The sequence below is a fragment of the Hyperolius riggenbachi genome, chromosome 11 (genome assembly GCF_040937935.1).
Source record: "Hyperolius riggenbachi isolate aHypRig1 chromosome 11, aHypRig1.pri, whole genome shotgun sequence".
NCBI lineage: Eukaryota > Metazoa > Chordata > Amphibia > Anura > Hyperoliidae > Hyperolius > Hyperolius riggenbachi.
Window position 1 is genome coordinate 143469187 of NC_090656.1, and position 25286 is coordinate 143494472.

The 25286-nt window shown below is 43.8% G+C and overlaps 1 protein-coding gene across 1 annotated transcript in view; it reads right to left on the reverse strand.

Moving 5' to 3' along the window:
* PLCB3 (phospholipase C beta 3) overlaps positions 1–25286 on the reverse strand; it is a 201313-nt gene that overhangs the window by 171555 nt on the left and 4472 nt on the right. The window contains exons 3-6 of the mRNA XM_068261207.1: positions 24334–24491; positions 24069–24151; positions 23832–23916; positions 15937–16117 (exon numbers count right to left, since the gene is read on the reverse strand). Of these exons, the coding sequence (XP_068117308.1) occupies positions 15937–16117; positions 23832–23916; positions 24069–24151; positions 24334–24491 (507 nt within the window). The remainder of the gene's footprint in view (positions 1–15936; positions 16118–23831; positions 23917–24068; positions 24152–24333; positions 24492–25286) is intronic.

Here is a 25286-nt window from a genome sequence, read left to right on the forward strand (position 1 = left end):
TGTCATTTTTCACTAACTTGTGACAAAAAATAAAATCTTCTATGAACTCGCCATACACCTAACGGAATACCTTGGGGTGTCTTCTTTCTAAAATGGGGTCACTTGTTGGGTTCCTATACTGCCCTGGCATTTTAGGGGCCCTAACCCGTGAGGAGTAGTCTAGAAAACAAATGCCTCAAAATGACCCGTGAATAGGACGTTAGGCCCCTTAGCGCACCTAGGCTGCAAAAAAGTGTCACACATGTGGTATCACCGTACTCAGGAGAAGTAGTATAATGTGTTTTGGGGTGTAGTTTTACACATACCCATGCTGAGTGGGAGAAATCTCTCTGTAAATGGACAATTGTGTGTAAAAAAAAAAAATCAAACAATTGTCATTTACAGAGATATTTCTCCCACCCAGCATGGGTATGTGTAAAAATACACCCCAAAACACATTATACTACTTCTCTTGAGTACGGCGGTACCACATGTGTGGCACTTTTTTACACCCCAAGTGCACTAAGGGGCCCAAAGTCCAATGAGTACCTTTAGGATTTCACAGGTCATTTTGCGACATTTGGTTTCAAGACTACTCCTCACGGTTTAGGGCCCCTAAAATGCCAGGGCAGTATAGGAACCCCACAAATGACCCCATTCTAGAAAGAAGACACCCAAAGGTATTCCGTTAGGAGTATGGTGAGTTCATAGAAGATTTTATTTTTTGTCACAAGTTAGCAGAAAATGACACTTTGTGAAAAAAAACCAATTAAAATCAATTTCCGCTAACTTGTGACAAAAAAATAAAAACTTCTATGAACTCGCCATACTCCTAACGGAATACCTCGGGGTGTCTTCTTTCTAAAATGGGGTCATTAGTGGGGTTCCAATACTGCCCTGGCATTTTAGGGGCCCTAAACCGTGAGGAGTAGTCTTGAAACAAAAATGACCTGTGAAATCCTAAAGATAGTCTTGAAACCAAATGTCGCAAAATGACCTGTGAAATCCTAAAGGTACTCATTGGACTTTGGGCCCCTTAGCGTACTTAGGGTGTAAAAAAGTGTCACACATGTGGTATCGCCGTACTCAGGAGAAGTAGTATAATGTGTTTTGGGGTGTATTTTTACACATACCTATGCTGAGTGGGAGAAATCTCTCTGTAAATGGACAATTGTGTGTAAAAAAAAAAAATCAAACAATTGTCATTTACAGAGATATTTCTCCCACCCAGCATGGGTATGTGTAAAAATACACCCCAAAACACATTATACTACTTCTCCTGAGTACGGCGATACCACATGTGTGGCACTTTTTTTGCAGCCTAACTGCGCTAAGGGGCCCAAAGTTCAATGAGCACCTTTAGGCTTTACAGGGGTGCTTACAATTTAGCACCCCCCAAAATGCCAGGACAGTAAACACACCCCACAAATGACCCCATTTTGGAAAGTAGACACTTCAAGGTATTCAGAGAGGGGCATGGTGAGTCCGTGGCAGATTTCATTTTTTTTTTGGTCGCAAGTTAGAAGAAATGGAAACTTTTTTTGTTTTGTCACAAAGTGTCATTTTCTGCTTACTTGTGACAAAAAATAATATCTTCTATGAACTTACCATGCCTCTTAGTGAATACTTTGGGATGTCTTCTTTCCAAAATGGGGTCATTTGGGGGGTATTTATACTATCCTGGAATTCTAGCCCCTCATGAAACATGACAGGTGCTCAGAAAAGTCAGAGATGCTGGAAAATGGGAAAATTAACTTTTTGCACCATAGTTTGTAAATGCTATAACTTTTACCCAAACCAATAAATAAAGGCTGAATGGGTTTTTTTTAAATCAAAAACATGTTTGTCCACATTTTTCGCGCTGCATGTATACAGAAATTTTACTTTATTTGAAAAATGTCAGCACAGAAAGTTAAAAAGTTAAAAGTTCTTTTTTGATGAATATAATAAAAAGTAAAAATCGCAGCAGTTATCAAATAGCACCAAAAGAAAGCTTTATTAGTGACAAGAAAAGGAGCCAAAATTCATTTAGGTGGTAGGTTGTATGACCGAGCAATAAACCGTGAAAGCTGCAGTGGTCTGAATGGAGAAAAAGGCTCTGGTCCTTAAGAGGGGTAAAGCCCACGGTCCTCAAGTGGTTAAATATTCCTGTACTGGAAACAATTAGACTGATGTATCTGATCCTAATGTTTTAATTCTTAGCTGTACTACACATACAAATCATAATATTTTTTTCGCTTCAGTGTCTCTTTAATAGACCATATAATGTATCAAATGTTCAGGTTCAAGAACATTTGGGAAATAGTGATCACAACATGATAACGTTTGATCTGGCGACTGATAGGCCACGGGGCAGCGGAAGCACAAAGTATGAATTTTAGAAAAGCTAAGTTCAATCAACTCAGGCAGGCACTAAGTTTGGTGAACTGGGATAATGTACTACAAGGGGAGGACACTGAAGGGAAATGGCAAGCTTTTAAACTTACAGTGGCTTGCAAAAGTATTCGGCCCCCTTGAAGTTTTCCACATTTTGTCATATTACTGCCACAAACATGCATCAATGTTATTGGAATTCCACGTGAAAGACCAATACATAGGGGTGCATACGTGAGAAGTGGAACGAAAATCATACATGATTCCAAACATTTTTTACAAATAAATAACTGAAAAGTGGATAATTATTCGGCCCCTTGAGTCAATAAATTGTAGAACCACCTTTTGCTGCAATTAGAGCTGCCAGTCTTTTAGGGTATGTCTCTACCAGCTTTGCACATCTAGAGACTGAAATCCTTGCCCATTCTTCTTTGCAAAACTGCTCCAGCTCAGTCAGATTAGATGGACAGCGTTTGTAAATAGCAGTTTTCAGATCTTGCCACAGATTCTCGATTGGATTTAGGTCTGGGCTTTGACTGGGCCATTCTAACACATAGATATGTTTTGTTTTAAACCATTCTATTGTTGCCCTGGCTTTATGTTTAGGGCCATTGTCCTGCTGGAAGGTGAACCTCCGCCCCAGTCTCAAGTCTTTTGCAATCTCCAAGAGGTTTTCTTCCAAGTTTGCCCTGTATTTGGCTCCATCCATCTTCCCATCAACTCTGACCCGCTTCCCTGACCCTGCTGAAGAGATGCACCCCCAGAGCATGATGCTGCCACCACATTTGACAGTGGGGATGGTGCGTTCAGAGTGATGGGCAGTGTTAGTTTTCCGACACACATAGCTTTTTGCATTTTGGCCAAAAAGTTCCATTTTGGTCTCATCTGACCAGAGCACCTTCTTCCACATGGTTGCTGTGTCCTCCACATGGCTTGTGGCAAACTGCAAACGGGACTTCTTATGCTTTTCTGTTAACAATGGCTTTCTTCTTGCCACTCTTCCATAAAGGCCAACTTTGTGCAGTGCATGACTAATAGTTGTCCTATGGACAGAGTCTCCCACCTGAGCTGTAGATCTCTGCAGCTCGTCCAGAGTTACCATGGGCCTCTTGACTGCATTTCTGATCAACGCTCTCCTTGTTCGGCCTGTGAGTTTAGGTGGACGGCCTTGTCTTGGTAGGTTTACAGTTGTGCCATACTCCTTCCATTTCTGAATGATCGTTTGAACAGTGCTCCGTGGGATGTTCAAGGCTTTGGAAATCTTTTTTTAGCCTAAGCCTGCTTTAAATTTCTCAATAACTTTATCCCTGACCTGTCTTGTGTGTTCTTTGGACTTCATGGTGTTGTTGCTCCCAATATTCTCTTAGACGACCTCTGAGGCCCTCACAGAGCAGCTGTATTTGTACTGACATTAGATTACACACAGGTGCACTCTAGTCATTAGCACTCATCAGGCAATGTCTATAGGCAACTGACTGCACTCAGATCAAAGGGGGCCGAATAATTATGCACACACCTCTTTGCAGTTATTTATTTGTAAAAAATGTTTGGAATCATGTATGATTTTCGTTCCACTTCTCACGTGTACACCACTTTGTATTGGTCTTTCATGTGGAATTCCAATAAAATTCATACATGTTTGTGGCAGTAATGTGACAAAATGTGGAAAACTTCAAGGGGGCCGAATACTTTTGCAAGCCACTGTATTCTCAATCAATATTGTAGTAGGTATATCCCATAAGGAAACAAAATGTCTAGGAATAAAAAAGGCCTCTATGGATGAATAGAAAGGTTAAAGATAAAATGAAGGGGTAAAAGAATGCCTATAAGGTCCTAAAACAGGAGGGGACTGAGGCTGCATTAACCAATTATAAAGAGTGCTATAAAAGTTGTAAAAAAATAAATTAGGCTGGCAAAGATTGAAGCTGAAAATCAAATCACTAGCAATATCAAATCTAACCCAAAGAAGTTTTACAAGTAGATCAACTCTAAAAAAAGAAAGGTTGACTGTATTTGACTCCTAAAGGATGACGGTGGGAACTCAATGGTGGATGACCAAGGTAAAGCAGAGTTATTAAATGCTTTCTTTGCTTCTGTCTTCACAAGGGAAGCATCACTGTTGCAAATTACAGATGCAGAAGAGTCTCAGGCTAATTACACACCAGGACGTTGCGTTTAGGGGACGTTATAGGGCACATAACGTGCCTCTAACGCAACGCCTGGTGGTGTTGGAGCAGGACGTTACCAAGAGCCGTGTTACAAGCAGCTCTTGGTGCACCTGCTCTGTCGGAGGCGCTGCGGAGACCATGTGAGCGGAGCTCTCCGCATCACGTGGTCCCGCCAGCCAATCAGCGGCCGCTCCAAAGAGTAAACACTGCAAGTGCAGTGAATGCCAAGTAGCCATGTGCCTGGCTATGTAGCGGCCTCTCCCTGCCTCCTCTCCGCCCCTAAAATAAAAAAAAACACCCGTACTGAGCATGTGCAAACAGTCTAACGCAGCTTAGCCGCGTATAAAGTACTGCATGCAGTACGTTGTCTTGACGTGAAGCGTTACTGTGTAACGCAACGTGGGCACTGTGAACAGCCCATTGATTTTTCATTGCTGTGCGGTGGGGGTGCATTACAGGCTGCTCTAACATGCGCCTGTAACGTCCCACTGTGAAAGCAGCCTCAGTCTTCCAACTGTAATATTCGATGCTTAACGCAGGAAGAAGTGAAGGGAAGACTAAATAAATTAAAAATAGACAAGGCACCTGGCCCAAATGGCATGCATCCTTGGGTCCTAAGGGAATTAAGTTCTGTTATAGATAAACCCCTTTAGCTTATCTTTTGTGACTCTCTCAACTGGCAGAGTCCCAGTGGATTGCCGTACAGCCCACGATTTCCCATTATTTAAGAAGGGCAAAAAAATTAGATCCAGGAAATTATAGACCTGTAAGCTTAACATCAGTTGTATGCAAACTATTTGAGGGATTACTAAGAGATACTATACATGACTTCATAGTAGAAAATAATCTTATTTCTCAGCATCAACATGCGTTTACTAAAGAAAGGTCCTGTTTGACTTACATGCTCAGCTTTTATGAGGTAGTGAACGCATAATGTGGATATTAGGAATGCCGTAGATGCTATATACTTGGACTTTGCAAAAGCCTTCGACACTGTTCCCCACAAAAGTCTGGTGCAAAAGTTGAGGATGCAAGGACTGGGGAAGAGTCTGTGTGCATGGATAGGGAACTGGCTAATAGACAGAAAACAAAGAGTTGTGGTCAATGGATCGTACTCAAAATGGGTGACTGTTAGCAGTCCACAGGGGTCTGTACTGGGTCGAGTGTTCTTCAATTTATTTATTAATGACCTAGTAGATGCAGTAGTAAGCAATGTTGCTATTTTTGCAGATGATACAAAATTGTGCAGAATCATCAACTCTCAGGAAGATAGGGACATATTGCAACAGGATCTGGATAGGATGGCTATATGGGCACATAACTGGCAGATGAAATTCAATGTTGAAAAATGTAAAGTCATGCATTTTGGTCATACCAATGGTCTAGCACTATACAAAATAAATGGGATACAGTTGGGGACATCAAACTTGGAGAAGGACTTAGGAGTACTCATCGACAACAAGTTAAATCGTACTCAATGCCAAGCCACTGCAGCTAAAGTACAATTTAGACAAATGGGTCCTAAAAATTCCTATCACAGATAATCCTCCACAAGTCTGAGACTTCTCAATATGACCAATGTAAGACTAAGGAAGCAGGAGGAAATGAATTATATATAAAAGTACAAATTTTATTAATGACCAAAATACAAACACATATATATGTAAATCTATTTAAAATTGACCAGAACACACAGGTGTGCCACCATGTCTAGGCCAGATGGAAAGATGTAGGGGATCCCCTAAAGAAAATATTGATAGTGCGCAATCGATCAAATATCTTAATGCAAAAAGAGGGGGAAGAGACTCCTAGCAGGTAACATTGAAACAAAAAAAACACCTTGGAGAAAAATATATCATTGTTTTTGTAGGCCAAGTGTCCAGGACCTAAATGGAAAAAGACATCCTAGTAGAAAAAGCATAGGTGTATCAGATTCCGGCTGTGTTGCTATAATATTTCCAGTGATTTTGCAGAATCAAAAGGCTGAATAACGGCTGATAGAGAGATTCAATCCATCACAATAGGTGGTCTTACTGCATATGTTATCACAAAACAATTGATGTGCAGGTCCACAGGTCAGGCAAGCTCATTTATGAGCTATAACAATGGCCAGGTGCATAGAGGTAGATTGATAGGCACACACTGTATGTGGCAAGCACTTCGGGCTAGTAAACAAAAAATTATATTCACAGCAAGCCTGACACATCCGCCAGCCCCAGGAGCAACAAGCAATTCACCAGAGTTAGTGCCCCAATCAGAAGTACATTCTGAGACAGATTCACAGGTAAGTGTTTAAACCACAGACATATGCAGATACGGATGGTGTGATATTAAAGTTGATATAGTTCATTCATGGAACAATCCGCCAGGGTCATCCCTTCAGCAGCATCAACTTGACACAGACAAACTCAAAGTTCCAGCAAACAACAGCATATAGCAGCATATAGGTGCAACCTAGGAAGCTGTTTCAATGATCATATGGTAAACAGTGGTTACTCCATAGGAGGCTGTTTTCAAGTCACCAGTAGAAATGCATATCATTGAGGTATACTCATCTGAGTAGCTGGTCACTGCAAAGTCCATCCACAGAAACCCATGTGCTGCCACCACAAGTGTGTCTGGTCACAAAGAGAGCCTTAGAGGCCAACCGGTTTCACTAGTGAGAATACCAGCATCATCAGGGCAGGCTCAGAAGTTTTGCTGCCTGTGGGAGAGAGGAGCCGGCCTAAAATGGCACTGGGCGGCCAGAGGATGCTACCACGCCCCCCCATGACAACTCCCACCCCACCACCACAGGATACAGGTGGTAAGTGAGAAGCGGAGGCAGAGGCGTGATGCATCCAATTCTCCGCATGTACGAACGGCGTTCCCCCCGCGTCCGCATGCGGCGATGCAGATCAAAAGGAGGGAACGCATATATGCGTACAAGTGCACGCATAGCGTTTCCCTCGTGTCCGCAACCGCCAAGCGGATCAGGTAGGAGGGAACGCGTATATGCGTACGACTGTATGCGACCTACAGAGACCCCCAACAGGGCCGCTATGGGAATGCGGCTGACGCAAAAGGGCTCCGGGATCGCTGAGGGGCACGGACCCCCCATTGCTCCACTTTGTCCTTGGTCTCCTCTCGCTTGGTCCCCTATCGGCAGGACAACAGTTTATTTATTATCATTTCATTATACTTTCGTATTCTATTTTTTTGCTTAGGATTATTTAATTATATATAGCTATTAGGGATTTATTATTAATGGAAATATTTCTGCATTATTATATTGTGTTTTTTTCAATATGTAACTTTTTTTGCGATGACTTTGCTGATCCTGTGGGAGGTGGTAGCTATGCCCCCCCCCCCCCCCGGCGCGCCGCACTGGCTGGTGGTCCTGGATGTGGGGTGGGGTCGGTGGGGGATCTGTGTGCCCTGGGGGGGTGCTCGGGGTCGGCCCAGTCTTTGGCTTGACATGGACCATATATTGGGCTAATGCCTGCTGGCCCTTGGCCTGCCTGTGGGCCTTCCCCGTTCCCCTCCCCCCATGGCCCTCCCCTCCCCTCCCCCACCCCATTTCCTGTTGCCCCTGGGCACATTTGGCGCGGCTATGGTGGCGCTCCGGTGGTGATGGCGACTGGGCGGCCCAGGGGACCCGCCTTGCGGGACAGCCGGGCCACCCTTTCTCCTTACCATCTATCTGGGGGTGCGGTCTTGATAGTCCGTGCCCCTCAGAGATCCCGGAGCCTTTTTGCGTCGGCCGCATTCCCATAGCGGCCCTTTTGGGGGTCTCTGTGGATCGCATACAGTCGTACGCATATACGCGTTCCCTCCTACCTGATCCGCTTGGCGGTTGCGGACGTGAGGGAAACGCTAAGGGTGCACTTGTACGCATATATGCGTTCCCTCCTTTTGATCCGCATCACCGCATGTGGACGCGGGGGGGAACGCCGTGCGTACATGCGGAGAATTGGATGCATCACGCCTCTGCCTCCCACTCACCACCTGTATCCTGTGGTGGTGGGGTGGGAGTGGTCATGGGGGGAGTGGTAGCATCCTCTGGCCGCCCAGTGCCATTTTAGGCCGGCTCCTCTCTCCCACAGGCAGCAAAACTTCTGAGCCTGCCCTGATGATGCTGGTATTCTCACCAGTGAAACCGGTTGGCCTCTAAGGCTCTCTTTGTGACCAGACACACTTGTGGTGGCAGCACATGGGCTTCTGTGGATGGACTTTGCAGTGACCAGCTACTCAGATGAGTATACCTCAATGATATGCATTTCTACTGGTGACTTGAAAACAGCCTCCTATGGAGTAACCACTGTTTACCATATGATCATTGAAACAGCTTCCTAGGTTGCACCTATATGCTGCTATATGCTGTTGTTTGCTGGAACTTTGAGTTTGTCTGTGTCAAGTTGATGCTGCTAAAGAGATGACCCTGGCGGATTGTTCCATGAATGAACTATATCAACTTTAATATCACACCATCCGTACCTGCATATGTCTGTGGTTTAAACACTTACCTGTGAATCTGTCTCAGAATGTACTTCTGATTGGGGCACTAACTCTGGTGAATTGCTTGTTGCTCCTGGGGCTTGCGGATGTGTCAGGCTTGCTGTGAACATAATTTTTTGTTTACTAGCCCGAAGTGCTTGCCACATACAGTGTGTGCCTATCAATCTACCTCTATGCACCTGGCCATTGTTATAGCTCTTAAATGAGACAGCTTGCCTGACCTGTGGACCTGCACATCAATTGTTTTGTGATAACATATGCAGTAAGACCACCTATTGTGATGGATTGAATCTCTCTATCAGCCGTTATTCAGCCTTTTGATCCTGCAAAATCACTGGAAATATTATACAGCCGGAATCTGATACACCTATGCTTTTTCTACTAGGATGTCTTTTTCCATTTAGGTCCTGGACACTTGGCCTTTAAAACCAATGAAACATTGCAGCAACACAGCCGGTATCTGATACACCTGTGCTTTTTTACTAGGATGTCTTTTTCCATTTAGGTCCTGGACACTTGGCCTTCAAAACCAATGATATATTTTTCTCCAAGGTGTTTTGTTTTTGTTTTTTGTTTTTTTGTTTCAATGTTACCTGCTAGGAGTCGCTTCCCCCTCTTTTTGCATTAAGATATTTGATGGATTGCGCACTATCAATATTTTCTTTAGGGGATCCCCTACATCTTTCCATCTGGCCTAGACATGGTGGCACACCTGTGTGTTCTGGTCAATTTTAAATAGATTTACATATATATGTTTTTGTATTTTGGTCATTAATAAAATGTGTACTTTTATATATAATTTATTTCCTCCTGCTTCCTTAGTCTTACACTGCAGCTAAAGCTCACAAAATTTTGGGATGCATTACAAGGGAAATAAAAACTCAAGATGCTAGCATAATATTGCACCTGTTTAACCTAGTAAGGCCACTTCTGGAATATGGAATTCAGTTCTGGGCACCACATTGCAGGAAATATATTGCAGTTTTAGAGCAGGTGCAGAGATAAGCAACAAAACTGATACGTGGGATGGAAGGTTTCACTTACCAAGAAAGGTTACATAAACTGGGTTTATTTAGTCTAGAGAAAAGACGCCTTATAGAGGATCTTATTAACATGTATAAATACATTAGAGGGTAATATAAAAGCTTGGCGGATGAGCTTTTTGGCCCTAGGCCTTCTCAAAGGACATGATCTGCGCATGGAGGAAAAACGTTTTAGCCATTTATTTAGTAAAGGGTTCTTTACAGTAAGAGTGATTAAGATGTGGAATGCATTGCCACAGGAAGTAGTTATGGCAAATTCTATACCTGCATTTAACCACCCTGGCGTTCTATTGATTGCGACAGGGTGGCGGCGCAGCAGTATTTTTTGCATTTCTTTTTTAAAATCATGCAGCTAGCCTAGCGCTAGCTACACGATCCCCCCCTCTCTGCGGCATCCCGCCCATCCCTCTGATCGCCGCCGGCGATCAAGCCCGTCCGGAAATCCCGTTCTGAACGGGATTTCCTTTAGGGCTTCCCCCGTCGTCATAGCGTCCCCCAACGAACGGAATGATGCCATCAAAGCGCACGGGGTCTTGGGGGGGGGGGCCTGTTACGCGGCGGGTAGCGGCGCATCGGCGGCGATCGCATCCAACACGCAGCTAGCAAAGTGCTAGCTGCGGGTTTAAAAAAAAAAAAATTTGCAAATCGGCCCAGTAGGGCCGGAGCGGTGCACAGCGGCGGTCATGGACAAGCTGAGCTCGTCCATACCGCCAAGAAGGTTAAAGGGGGCTTAGATGCTTTCCTTGCGTTGAAAGACATCCATGGCTACAATTACTAGGTAATGCCCATTGATGTTAATCCAGGAATTTTATCCGATTGCCATCTGGAGTCAGGTAGGAATTTTTTCCCTTTTGGGGTTAATTGGACCATGCCTTGTAAGGGTTTTTCGCCTTCCCCTGGTTCAACAGGGGTATGTGAGGGAACGGGCTGGTGTTGTACTTTGTTCATTGGTTGAACTCGATGGACGTATGTCTTTTTTTTTCAACCCAAATAACTATGTAACTATGATCAGCCATATACCGGCTGTATCCTGCACAGATTCCTCTCGTACGCATCTTTATTTTAACATAGTTACGGACAGAGACATGAAAGCTAATGTGTATCGGAGATGCAATTGCTCCTTAATCATAATTGCTACAGCACAGTGCTGAGCGGTATTATCTGTATTGAAACCAATAGGCTGCATCAGAATAGTGCGTGGCACGGCTTTAGCGATTCAACTGCAGCTTTGCAACAGCACCGTGAGTCCTGTCGGATTTGGAAACTGGCGCGGCACCCAATGGAAACCAATCCTTAGTCCAGACAAAAAAAGTGTTTGTAGTATTCTTTACTTGTTGCAGCAAACAAAGTTATCAGCACAGAAGTGCAAAATATCACAAAACAACAATGATTCAGGGCAACAAGGAAAAACTTTTTGAGGCAGAACAATGTGCCTCATTGTGGTCATGGGTGGACAATATCATACAGGATTGTGCAAACTGTGCTTCTGCAAAAGGGCCCAGGGTTCCGTTCCTCAGAGATACTGTACATTGTGATCCTGCTGTAGTAGAATCCCCCCTCCTTCATGTAACATGCCACAACATACAACCAATGTAGAGCAGAGCTGTGAAAGAGTGTTTAAATGACCCGCTTGTACCTCTGGGACCCTTTCAGCAGCAGTCTGGTGGCCATTTCCTCTCCTGCAGCAAAACCTTTGAAATAACTGCTGCTTTATTATGTGACAATAACACAGACAACACAGAGTAATATTGCACTTTTCTCCAGGCGGACTCAAAGTGCCAAAGCTGCATTTACTAAGGTGTGCTTTATAGGCAGCAGTAGCAGCAGCAGTATTAGGGAGTCTTGCCCAAGATCTCCTCAGATAATAGGTGCTGGCTTAATGGAAAGAAAAAGCTAAGATTCGAACCCTGGTCAGTATCTAAGGATCAAACTCCTGCTTATGGGACCCAATGCTGATGAGCACGTAATTATATACAAGGAAGGTGGGGGTAGTATAGTGTGTGTGAGATGAGGCGTTTAGGGGGAATCGTATAGCTACATTTCTTGTTGAGGAAGTGTTAGAGCTGCATGTGCCTGCTTCTCCTAACATTTGAGGTTGTATTTTATGATGCTTTAGTGAAAGCTGCTAAGAATCAGAATCAGAATCAGTTTATTCGCCGAGTACGACAGGTATCGCACCCGGAATTTTTTGTGGTACACACGGCATGGAAAAGTTTAGACAATAGACAGACAGAGAATGCAAGATAATAATAATAATGACATCTATATTGTTTAAGCAACAGCGAGATTACATAACAGGTATAACTAGATAGAGGGTGCAACCTGATTTGGGCCGCAGTGCGAGACTATCGTGTTTCGCGAGGGTGGTAGCTCGAGTTCAGCAGGCGGACGGCTTGGGGAAAGAAAGTATTTAAATGTCTGGTGGTCTTGGTGGGGATGGATCTGTAGCGGCGACCCAAAGGCAGGCGGTCAAAGTAGTGACTGCCGGGGTGGGAGGGGTCGTTCCGTATTTTATTTGCTCTCGACCACAGCCTAGAGGTGTGTAGGAGGTCCAGAGGTGGAAGGGATGACCCAATGATTCTCTCTGCAGTATTGATTACTCTCTGGAGCTTGAGTCTGTCACTCGCAGTGGCGCCTGCATACCAGACGACTATGGAGGAGCAAAGTAGAGACTCAATGGTGGCAGTGTAAAAAGTTGTCATCAGTTCCCGCGGCATCCCAAATTTCTTCAGCTGCCTCAGGAAGAATAGCCTCTGCTGGGCCTTCTTCTGAACCTTGGTGGTGTTCTCAGTCCACTTCAAGTCATTGGTGATGGTGGTGCCTAGGAAGCGGACACTCGACACCCTGGAGACGTCGGTGCCTTCAATGGAGACTGGGTCGAGTGTGTGGAGGCGCCTTCTGAAGTCCACTATCAGCTCAACTGTCTTTACTGCGTTGAGTACAAGCTGGTAGTCCTTGCACCACCTGGAGATACGTTCAATCTCATTCCGGTATGCATGTTCCCCATCGCTGCCAATAAGTCCCAGGATGGTGGTGTCATCTGCAAATTTAATGACCTTGACCGAGTTATCAGCTGATGTGCACCTGTTTGTGTAAAGGGAAAACAGGATTGGGGACAGTACGCACCCTTGCGGGGCACCTGTGTTTGTGGTTCTTTCCTGTGAGGAGCAGCTGCCAAGCTTCACCAGTTGCGTCCTGTTTTTGAGTAAGTCCTTGATCCAGGAGCACAAAGTGAGGTCAAGACCAAGTTGCAACAGATTGTCGTGTAGGATGCTTGGGCAGGAGACCAGGCACCATACACATCAAGACAATAGAAAACCATGCGGTGTGATACCACAAAGCAAAACAGTGCAATTTTCCACTGACTGACTAGAATTCCTCTTTAATTCCTAACCCCTAAGGAGGAGAAGTGATATATTTCCACCAGGGAATCATTACTAAGAGGGGGAGGCAGTGGTATGGGAGAAGCCCAAGGCAGTTTTGCAATGGACTGTCCATTATTGGTAATGAAACACTGCTGTTTTTCAGCAATACTTCTCCCTTAATACTATTATTATGTATTTATATAGAGCTAACATCTTCCACAGTGCTTTTTACATAGTCATGTCACCGACTGTCCCTCACAGGTACTTCATAGTCAGTCATTGTATTATCTTCCTATTGTTGTCTAAGGCCAACTACATAACCTATTTATCTTGCTAAAGTATATGCACCTGGATTTATGTTTCCATTAGGTTGTGATCCTAGTACAAAAATAGCTATGACTGGAGGAGTTCCTTGCATTCTCTATGGCAACTGAGGATACTGTATGTAGAGAAACTCTCTTTATTATGGAAAGCTTATAGGAATTGAAGGAAAACTGAAGCGAGAGAGATATGGAGGCTGCCATATTTATTTCCTTGTAAACAATACCAGCTGCCTGGCTATGCTACTGATCATCTGCCTTTAATAGGTTTAGCCATAGACCTTGAACAAGCATGCAACAGATCAGGTGTTTCTGACATTATTGTCAGATCTGACTGGATTAGATGCATGCTTGTTTATGGTCAAAGATTATGTAGGAAGCAAAAAACACAGGGACACAGGGAGCCCAATATAGTGTAGTATGTTAAGGAAAGTGGAGTATGGCAATGTATAAAGCAAAGTGGTATTCACAAGGCTGGGTTGCCATCTAAGAAACCACTCATTGCGCATTTGAGGAGAGACCGTCTCCATTCGACCTTATGAGTGTAATGCCTCAGCAAGTGGTTGGCCATGGAAACCCACCAGCTCAGGTTTCTGACTACAGAGCTGTTTTCCCTTCTAGGACTTTCAGATGTTCCCGTTCCATTTAGTGGCTGGGATGTGCTTTGCATCCCTGTTTGTATGTGAGCTCATTTCCTGGACTACGTTTTAAAAAGACTTCCTGGTCTCAGATTGGTTGCCTGATCATCACATCAGGTTCCCGTGTCCTAAGAGACTTTCCCTTGTGAACTGATATTCTGGCTTTGATCCTTGGCATTCCTTTGACTATCCGTTTGACTTACGTTCCTGTACCTCTTCTGATTCGGACTGATTTTCTGTTAACAAACTCTTGGCTTATCCCTAACTACGTCTACTCTCTGTTGCACCTGTACCTTGCATCGGATTATCCACTTGCACTCAGCAGTTGCCTTCGGGGAGCACCGATCTGGTCTCAGGGCTGCGCCCATCTGGCACCAAAGCGGATTCACGCTCCCCAGGTACTCAACAAGGAAAAGAGCTGGCACAAGGAAAAGAGCTCCCCGGGTATGTGACAATGAGCATCTCTTTGGTCGCTGCTCCCAAAATGTATTGTTGAGATTTATGTAGTAGACACAAAAAACAATAAAGACCCAGGTGGGTAACTATTCTTCTAAAACGTACTGGTGGGAGGCACCCGGTATAAACAATATAAATATTTGGGTTAGTATATTAAAGTAAAAAAATCTCCTACCTTCATGTAGATGACTCACTATCAGGGCGCTTTTCCCACCCCCTCTTTGGCAGGCACTCTATTGACCTTGATGAAGCGGCTGCAAAATGTGTTGTCCTAGTGCACAATTAAGTACTTTTTTCTTACTGATATTGAGTCGTCTGCATGAAGGTAGGAGAGTTTTTTACGTTTATATACTGACCCAAATATTTATATTGTTTATACCAGGCGCATTTCACCACTAAGTGCTTGTTTATGTTGTTATTCAGACACAACTGCAGCCAAATAGATCAGCATGGCTGCTAGGCAATGGGCATTGTTTATGGCAGCCTCCATATTCACTCACTTCAGTTGCCATTGAAAGAGAACCCGGGGCGGGGTTCTGGGAATGAAATCCCCATACAGAGGCTGGGTCGGCCTAAAGAGCCCAGCTTCTGTTGCTATTTAGATTCACCCTAAGTGCCCCCCCCCCCCCCTGCGCTCAGCGAGACCCCATAATTCACAGCCGCACTGCGCGGCTGTGTTTACCTTTGTAACGTCAGTCTCCGCTCTCCCCCGCCTCCTGCAGAGCTCCGGTCCCCGCCCGCGTCTCTTCCCTCCAATCAGCGTGGAGGGAAGGGACGTGGGCGGGGACCGGAGCGATGCAGGAGGCGGAGGAGAGCGGAGACTGGCATTACAAAGGTAAACACAGCCGCTGCTGACACGCTCAGTGTCTGCAGCGCGGCTGTGAATTATGGGGTCTCGTTGAGCGCAGGGGGGGCTTAGGGGGAATCTAAATGGCAATAGAGGCTGGGCAATATAAGCAGACTCAGCCTCTCTATGGGGATTTCATTGTTAGAACCTCGCCTCGGGTTCTCTTTAATCAATTCAAAAGTTTTTTTGTTTTTTTTTTCCATCTCTGCTCTGAAACCTTCAGAATGCATAAAAAAGTGCAATCACTTACCTCCTGCAGAAGAATCACACACGCTGGAAGTGTCACTGTAAGTATTGGACGGCTGTTCGCTGACTCTTCTTTTCACACTGCCTTCCGGACCCTTCACTGCTACTCTGTGTCTCTTCTTATTCTTTATTAAAATCTTCCCCAGGAGTTCTTGTGGGCTTGGAAGAGACACCCCAGGTTGAAGCTAAAAAGATGGAATGTCAAGAAGTGAAAAGCCATGTAGGGGAGGAGAGAGAGAGAGAACGAGAACTAACATTATAAGCAGATATTGTGTAAGCATGGCAGAGTGAACAGAAAGAGAAGAGATAATATGCAGTATTCTGGGTAAATATATTATTTGATACAAAACAGGGCACACACTTTGGATAGCATACTTTAAACCACAGTGTGGTGAACAGAGAAAAATGATTGTCATCATAGGCTGCCTGAAAGAGTCACACTCACCCAACGGCATATGCATATTTAGCACTTAACTAGGAGAAGATTTTTCTGATTCACAGTGCAACCGTAATACCAAGGAAGTTAGCATCTATGATGCCTCCTACCAGTGACTCCCTTGGTGCACAACTTTAATTTTGATTGGCTTATTTTAACCGTCCCTGTAGTAGGAGGACCAATAGATATTGAATACTATGAACAGATTTTGTAGGTAATCTCTCATACAATATTGAGGTGGGAAAATTGGTAATCAAAGTTGAAATTGTGTACCAGGCGTAAGGACGCACACACATCCAATTTTAATTTACCAATGACTGGCCAGTTTTACCACTTCAATGCAGTATAAACAAACAACAGATTTTGAATACTATGAACACATGGAGCTTGATTCACTAAACCGTGATAACTCAAATATCACACCTTATGAAAAGATATCACACCTTATCAAAGTTAACATGCCTTATGAAAAGATATCGCACCTTATCAAAGTTATTACATCTTATCAAAGTTAACATGTCTTATCAGAGTAGCATAGCAAGCGCTACGAATCCGCAGGGGCTCAGGACAGGACGAGTGCCATCGCCAATTAGCAGGCATAGGTTTGTAGCGCTCACTATGCTACTCTGATAAGGCGTGTTAACTTGATAAGGTGTGATATCTTTTCATAAGGTGTGATATCTTTGATAAGTTGTGATATTTGAGTTATCACAATTTAGTGAATCAAGCCCCTAGTGTAGATAAGCTCCTATACTACATGGAAGTGGCAAAATTGACAATCAAATTTGGATGTGTGCATGCACCCTGACCCTCTGTACTATACCTAGCACTAAACAATCACTTGATACATTCTGAAAACACACTCTTTAATGTGAATTACAAGAATCCCGTTTGGCACGGTACTTCTTGATTTAAAACGAATCTGTGACTACCCCCGCCCCTTCCCCCACAAAAAAAGGTAGCTTGCTCACCCACATGTATGGTTCAGAGGCTTCCTGTGTCCTCCTCAACCCCACCGCTTCTGGCTGGGACCCTTTTCTAGTTTTGCAGCCACGCTCCCATGAATACCGTCATACATGGAGGGGAGCAGACATGAACACCATATTCAACAATATTGTTAAATATTTTCAAACAGCCTCAGCACTGGAACGCCTGGCAAAGATTGGGACTTGATCCCTTGGGTAACATTTTAGGGATGAGGCTGCAGGTTAGAGACGTGTTCTGTGGCTATGCTGGGGGGAGGAGGGCCAATGCAGCAGCACAGGATTGATCTCATGCAGCAGGTTGGGCGAGTGAGGAGAACAATGCTCTTGGCCAGCGCCTGGTAGTAGTGATCTACCAGCTGAACACCAGCGAGACAACGGGGCCGCTGTGCACATGCTAGATTTTCAGCAGAGGTGGTCGTTTTCTGCTGCCTAGGCCAAATTTCATCTAGCATCTAGGCTGACCTCCTAACCATAAGTGTTTATTCTAGCCTCCCTCTACTCTATCCCCACCTTCCTAAAATATTATCTAATACTAATAATAACTTTCCATTGGGTTACATAGTTACTTGGGTTGAAAAAAGACATACGTCCATCGAGTTCAACCAGAGAACAAAGTACAACACCAACCTGCTCCCTCATATATCCCTGTTGATCCAGAGGAAGGCGAAAACCCCCCACAAGGCACGGTCCAATTAGCCCCAAAAGGGAAAAAATTAATTCCCGACTCCAGATGGCAATCAGATAAAATCCCTGGATCAACATCATTGGGCATTACCTAGTAATTGTAGCCATGGATGTCTTTCAACACAAGGAAAGCATCTAAGCCCCCTTTAAATGCAGGTATAGAATTTGCCATAACTAGTAATTCAGTAAGGAGCTCTTTGGGCAAGACTCCCTAACACTGCTACTGCCTACTGAGTGCGCTCTAGTGGCTGCCTCGCAAGCGCTTTGAGTCCGACAGGAGAAAAGCACTATACAAAAAAAGGTATTATTATTATTATTATTACTTCCTGTGGCAATGCATTCCACATCTTAATCACTCTTACTGTAAAGAACCCTTTACTAAATAAATGGCTAAAACTTTTTTCCTCCATGCGCAGATCATGTCCTCTAGTCCTTTGAGAAGGCCTAGGGACAAAAAGCTCATCCGCCAAGCTTTTATATTGCCCTCTGATGTATTTATACATGTTAATTAGATCCCCTCTAAGGCGTCTTTTCTCTAGACTAAATAAACCCAGTTTATCTAACCTTTCTTGATATTTGAGACCTTCCATCCAACGTATCAATGTTGTTGCTCGTCTCTGCACCTGCTCTAAAACTGCATTGTCTTTCCTGTAATGTGGTGCCCAGAACTGAATTCCATATTCCAGATGTGGCCTTACTAGAGAGTTAAATAGGGGCAATATTATGCTAGCATCTCGAGTTTTTATTTCCATTTTAATGCATCCCAAAATTTTGTTAGCTTTAGCTGCAGCGGCCTGGCATTGAGTACGATTATTTAACTTATTGTCGATGAGTACTCCTAAGTCCTTCTCCAAGTTTGATGTCCCCAACCGCATCCCATTAATTTTGTATGGTGCTAGACCATTGGAACGACCAAAATGCATGACTTTACATTTTTCAACATTGAATTTCATCTGCAATTTATGTGCCCATACAGCCATCCTATCCAGATCCTGTTGCAATATATCCCTATCATCCTGTGAGTTGATGATTCTGCACAATTTTGTGTCATCTGCAAAAATAGCAACATTGCTTACTACTGCATCTGCTAGGTCATTAATAAATAAATTGAAGAGCACTGGACCCAGTACGGACCCCTGTGGGACCCCACTGCTTACAGTCACCCACTTTGAGCATGACTCATTGACTACAACTGTTTGTTTTCTGTCCATTAGCCAGTTCCCTAGCCATGCACACAGACTCTTCCCCAGTCCTTGCACCCTCAACTTTTGCACCAGACTTTTGTGTGGAACAGTGTCGAAAGCCTTTGCAAAGTCCAAGTATATCACATCTACAGCATTCCCAATATCCACATTAGCATTCACTACCTCATAAAAGCTGAGCATGTTAGTCAAACAGGACCTGTCTTTAGTAAACCCATGTTGATGCTGAGAAATAAGAATATTTTCTATTATGAAGTAATGTATAGCATCTCTTAGTAACCTTTCAAATAGTTTGCATACAACTGATGTTAAGCTTACAGGTCTATAATTTCCTGGATCTGTTTTTTTGCCCTTCTTAAATAATGAGAAAACGTGAGCTGTACACCAATCCACTGGGACTCTGCCAGTTGAAAGAGAATCACAAAAGATAAGATAAAGGGGTTTATCTATAACTGAACTTAATTCCCTTAGGACCCGAGGATGCATGCCATCCGGGCCAGGTGCCTTGTCTATTTTTAATTTATTTAGTCTTGCCTTCACTTCTTCCTGCGTTAAGTATTTAATATTACAGTTGGAAGATTGAGACTCCTCTGCATCTGTAATTTGCAACAGTGATGTTACTTCTCCAGTGCTTTCCAGGGATGGTCAATGATACGCATATAGTCCTAAGGTGATACAGACCTATGCAAATAGGTGGACTTTGATAGCCCCATGTTAAGCCGCATACATTTGTATTCAGAATTTGCATAATCCTGCATCAACTCAGATTTATTTGCATCTCATTGACCATCCCTAGTGCTTGGTTTAGGTGCTGGAACTAGGCTTTTGTATAGCGGAGTCCTGGCTACTGGTTTTTAGTGATTGCTAGAGTACCTGCATTTGGATATGGATTAGCCACTATCAGTAAAAGATAGCTGCATATTGACATCTATACTAAGTACTCAGCACTACTGAGCTGTAATTTGTATTGGGTTCTATGGTGATGCTTAGTTTAAACCAAAGAGCATGCACTCAAATCACCTGCTTTGATGATGGTTAGAGATCTAAGCCCAAACAGCAGTCAGTTATCCACTTGACCAATGAGAGGTTTTACCCCTTTAAGACCACAGCAATTTACACCTGTCAGCACTCCTCCCAATCTTTCACCAATAACTTAATCACAACGACATGATCTATATCTTGGTTTTTTTTTGCCACCAATTAGGCTTTCTTTGGGAGGTACATTACGCTAAGAATTATTTTATTCTAAAGACTTTTTAAATTGGAATAATAAAAAAGAAAAAAATTAATTATTTCTCAGTTTTCGGCCAATATAGTGTTAAAATAAAATGTTCTACTGTTTATAAAACCCACACATTTTATTTGTCCATTTGTCCCGGTTATTGAAACGTTTAACATTTTTCCCTAATACAATGTATGGCCCCAACATTTTATTTGGAAATAAGGGGGCATTTTTTCAGTTTTGCTTCCCTCACTAGTTATAAGTCCGCAAATTAAAAATTACAGTAATACAGTGGGATATGAAAGTTTGGCCAACGTTGTTAATTGTCATGATTTTCCTGTCTAAATCATTGGTTGTTACGATAAAAAAAAAATGTCAGTTAAATAACTGTATATCATATAGGAGACACGCAGTGATATTTGAGAAGTGAAATTAAGTTTATTGCTTTTACAGAAAGTGCACAACAATTGCATACATTTGGGCACTGTTGTCATTTTATCGATTCCAAAACCTTTAGAACAAATTATTGGAACTCAAATTGGCTTGGTAAGCTCAGTGACCCGACCTACATACACAGGTGAATCTAATTATAAGAAAGAGTATTTAAAGGGAACCTTAACCGGCGGGGAAAAAAAAATCACTTACCTGGGGGCTTTCCCAAGCCTCCTGCAGCCGTCCGGTGCCCGCGCCGGTCCTTCGGTGCCCTCCGGTCTCCCTCCGCCGCTAAGTTTCGTTTTCGGACGACTGCCAGTCGTCCTCGGGCCTCTTCCGCATTCCTCGTCGTAAACTGCAGTAAAGCGCGTCCGCATGACGCCAAACGTGTCATGTGCATGACGCCAAACGCGTCATGCGGACGCGCTTTACTGCAGTTTACGACTAGGAATGCGGAAGTGGCCCGAGGACGACTGGCAGTCGTCCGAAAACGAAACTTAGCGGCGGAGGGAGACCGGAGGGCACCGAAGGACCGGCGCGGGCACCGGACGGCTGCAGGAGGCTTGGGAAAGCCCCCAGGTAAGTGAATTTATTTTTCCTCGCCAGTTAAGGTTCCCTTTAAGGGGGTCAATTGTAAGTTTCCCTTCCAATGCTGGTCTAGTAAAAAAAAAATGCTGGTTGCATATAATATACTGTAAATAATGTTTTAGAGCAAAGTTGAAATGCAGGGTTATATTCCGCTTTAAAGATGCAATTTGAAACTGGCTCAAGGTAAATTTGGCATAAGAAAGCAGATATTTAGAATACTGGTAAAATACTGTAAAATATCTGTTTTCTGACATGGGTTTCGGCAGGTGATGCGGTACTTATCTCTTTGTATACTTAACCCAATGGTAACCCCTACTTTATTGTTTCGTATGCTTAAAATAACACTTTCTTAAAGTGTACCAGAGCTCAGGGTATTAAAAAGATTTATACATACCTCCAGCCCCATAAGCTCCGATCGCTCCCACGCCGCTGTCCTCAGTCTTCTGCAGCGCCGGTACCAGGTCGCTGCACTTCCGTCAGTCAAAGCCAGTCTGGCATAAGAGAAGTGCCCCCTCTACGTATCTCCCCAGCAGCTGCTGGAGAGATATGCGTAGACTGGCTGTGACTGCCAGAAGTGCAGGGACCCGGTACCGGCGCTGCAGAAGTCTGAGGACAGCAGTGTGGGAGCGATCGGAGCTTATGGGGCTGGAAGAAGCCGCAGGAATGTATACATCTTTTTAATACCCTGAGCTCTGAGTCCCTTTAACATCTAGGTCTCATAACCCCAATCAGATGAGACCGCCTAAAATGATCGTCTCTGCCAAGAATCTAGTGTATGTACAGTGGCCCCCGTTGCCACTCAATGCCTCGGCTAGCAATCAGCCCAGTGGATCAACTTAGCCGAATGCTGGCCTAGCCTTCCTGGCGGTAAGCCCGAGCTGAGCTCGGGCTATGCCGCCGGAAGGCACCGCTCAGGCCCCGCTGGGCCGATTTGCATAATTTTTTTTTTGCTGCACGCAGCTAGCACTTTGCTAGCTGCGTGCAGTGCCCGATCGCCGCCGCTACCCGCCGATCCGCCGCTATCCGTCGCGCCGCAGCCGCCCCCCCCCCCAGACCCCGTGCGCTGCCTGGCCAATCAGTGCCAGGCAGCTCTATGGGGTGGATAGGAATCCCCTTTGACGTCACGACGTCGATGACGTCATCCCGCCCCATCGCCATGGCGACGGGGGAAGCCCTCCAGGAGATCCCGTTCTTTGAACGGGATCTCCTGATCGTCGATCGCCGGAGGCGATCGGAGGGGCTGGGGGGATGCCGCTGAGCAGCGGCTATCATGTAGCGAAACTTTGTCTCGCTACATGAAAAAAAAAAAAAAAATTAAAAAAAGAGATTTGCTGCCCCCTGGCGATTTTTTAGCAAACCGCCAGGAGGGCTAGAGCATGGTTCTCAGTCATTAGGGGCACATCTGATTAGTCATTAGGGGAACATCTGGGGCCCCATTGTAACTAGAACCAGCCCTGGTTTTCATTAAAGTAAGCTGGAAGATAACATGCTTAATACCGCATTTTCTCACTTTTGTTTATTTTGCATACGCAAGCAAACAGATGTTAGTGTAATTGTACTGGAGACAGTAGCTATGGTTGTTACAAACCTGATCTCAAATCCAGGTGGCAGTTATAGACAAATTACAGTTCATGATGATAATTCACTAAACAGCAAAGCTTGCTTGTAAAATGAATAATAAATACAGTAAAAAATAAGGGTTGTGATAGTCATCTATTCCAAAGTAATCCATGCACAGCCTGAGACACTGTGAAGTCAATGGAGCAGTATGTGCTGAGTAAGCAAAGAAATGATACTATAGCACATTTTACAATGCTTCCATTAGTAGACAGATTATGTCAGAAGACGTGCCCTGTTACATGAGATTTACTTTTAACAAGCGAGAGTACAATTGTGACAGTCTATGTGCACATTTCAAACTATGCCATTACAATGCAAGCTTTGTTCAGAATTTTAACATACTAATACAGTAGAACCCCTTTATAATAGACTCCAAGCAACAAGAAAAAGTAGTTTACTATATCAGAAGTTTACTATATCAGAATTGGTCATACATAGTATATTTATATGCAGATACATTTGCTGGGACCTGAGGATTGAGTTTACTATATCCAGAAGTTTACTCTATTAGAGTTCCATATAATGAGATTTTACTGTATAGGCATATTAAGGATCCTAAAAAGAAATGTTTTAAGCAGTATGGCAAACTATGGTGAGTAAACAAACGGATTACAAGTACGAAACCAAGAATGAAAGATTACACTTAATGAACACACAGCCAAAAATGAAATAATGCAGGAAAAAGGAATAATAACTAAAGCATGTAAAGAACATCAAATAAATCCTTACAGGATATTTTTCCAGTGGTTCAGTTAGAAGTGCATCTCCAAATATATTCCTACAATATTCAGCCATCTTGGCTTGTTGCTTTGCACTGCGTAAGACATAAGAACATTTTTCTACTTAATCATTAAATAAAAGAATCACTGAAAATTAGATAAATGTATAAAAGATAAGACAAATGCTTACACAGCATACGTAACAGACAAAACAATTGTAAGAACATTGAAGGAACTTCACACTTACGAATCAACATGATTTTCAAAGGATAAAATAACAGGAAATGGGGAGGTTTTGAAAGCACTTTCTGCAATTGCTTCAATTACTTCCTGTAGTAGAAAAGAGAAAACTTATTACGTTAAGCTTTCAGGAATAGCAAAAAGTTTACTATATATATTTTTTTTTTTTAAGTTAGCCAATAAATGGTATCATCACAATTCAAATCTTCCTGCTCTTATTAAGTCCAGGAAGTTAGATAACAAATGATGTATGATCTGACCATTGCCCATACCTTAAATGGTATTTCAGTTGTCATGGTAAAGCCATGAGTAATGAAGGGCTCTTCATCTTGTGGGCGACCTTTCCAGCAGTCTAACTCAATACAGCGGCAGCCTGTAAGCAGCACCTGTCTGTACATCTCCACCGATGAGTTCCCTGTCAGCTGACCAGCTAGATAACATGACAAGATACATACAAGGTCAATAGAAAATGCTAAATACAGCATAAAAGATACTATTTGATGTTTACAGAAAATCATCACATTGGTCACCCTGCAGAACTTGAGTGAGTTGGGTAGCTGTAAGCCCATCTAAACATCTCCTGAAGTAGCTGGTTTCCCTTATAACATTGTACTACATTAGCTTCTGCTTTGCACACGTTTGCCACTGTCAAAATATAGTGCGCTTGCCCAACAAGACTTGGCACATTCATCATGCCAGATCCTTGCAATGAACTCCATGAATGGCAAAGACCAAATTAATAGACAAAACTCATGCAAACTTTGCTTTACACTAAGTCAAGACAAAAATAATTTCCACACTCCTTTTTGTGCCAAGCTAAGAGTTTCCAGTAAAATCGGTAACACAAGCGTCTCACCGATAGATTTCCATACGAAATCGATTGTTTAATTTGTACAAGATGGAAAATTTTACTGCATCTCTGGCGGGTCAGGGACGCATCTCTAGAGGCGTTTGATTTAGCAATGACCGACGCAGAATGGCGGCAGAACTCTTTACCTATCCAGCTGGCGTGTGCCCTCCCGGGTCTGATGCCTTAAAGCAGTGGTTCCCAACCTTTTCCGGCCCGGGGAACACTTTGACCATATTTTTCTCCGGGGGAATGGCGGTGGGGGGGGGGGGGGGGGGCGGCGGCGGCGGCGCGGGTGTTTGCGCAACCTAGTGGACAGTGCCGTGCTATTGGGGGGGGGGGCGGCTGCATAGCTAGCATAGTTGCCCCAGTATAGGG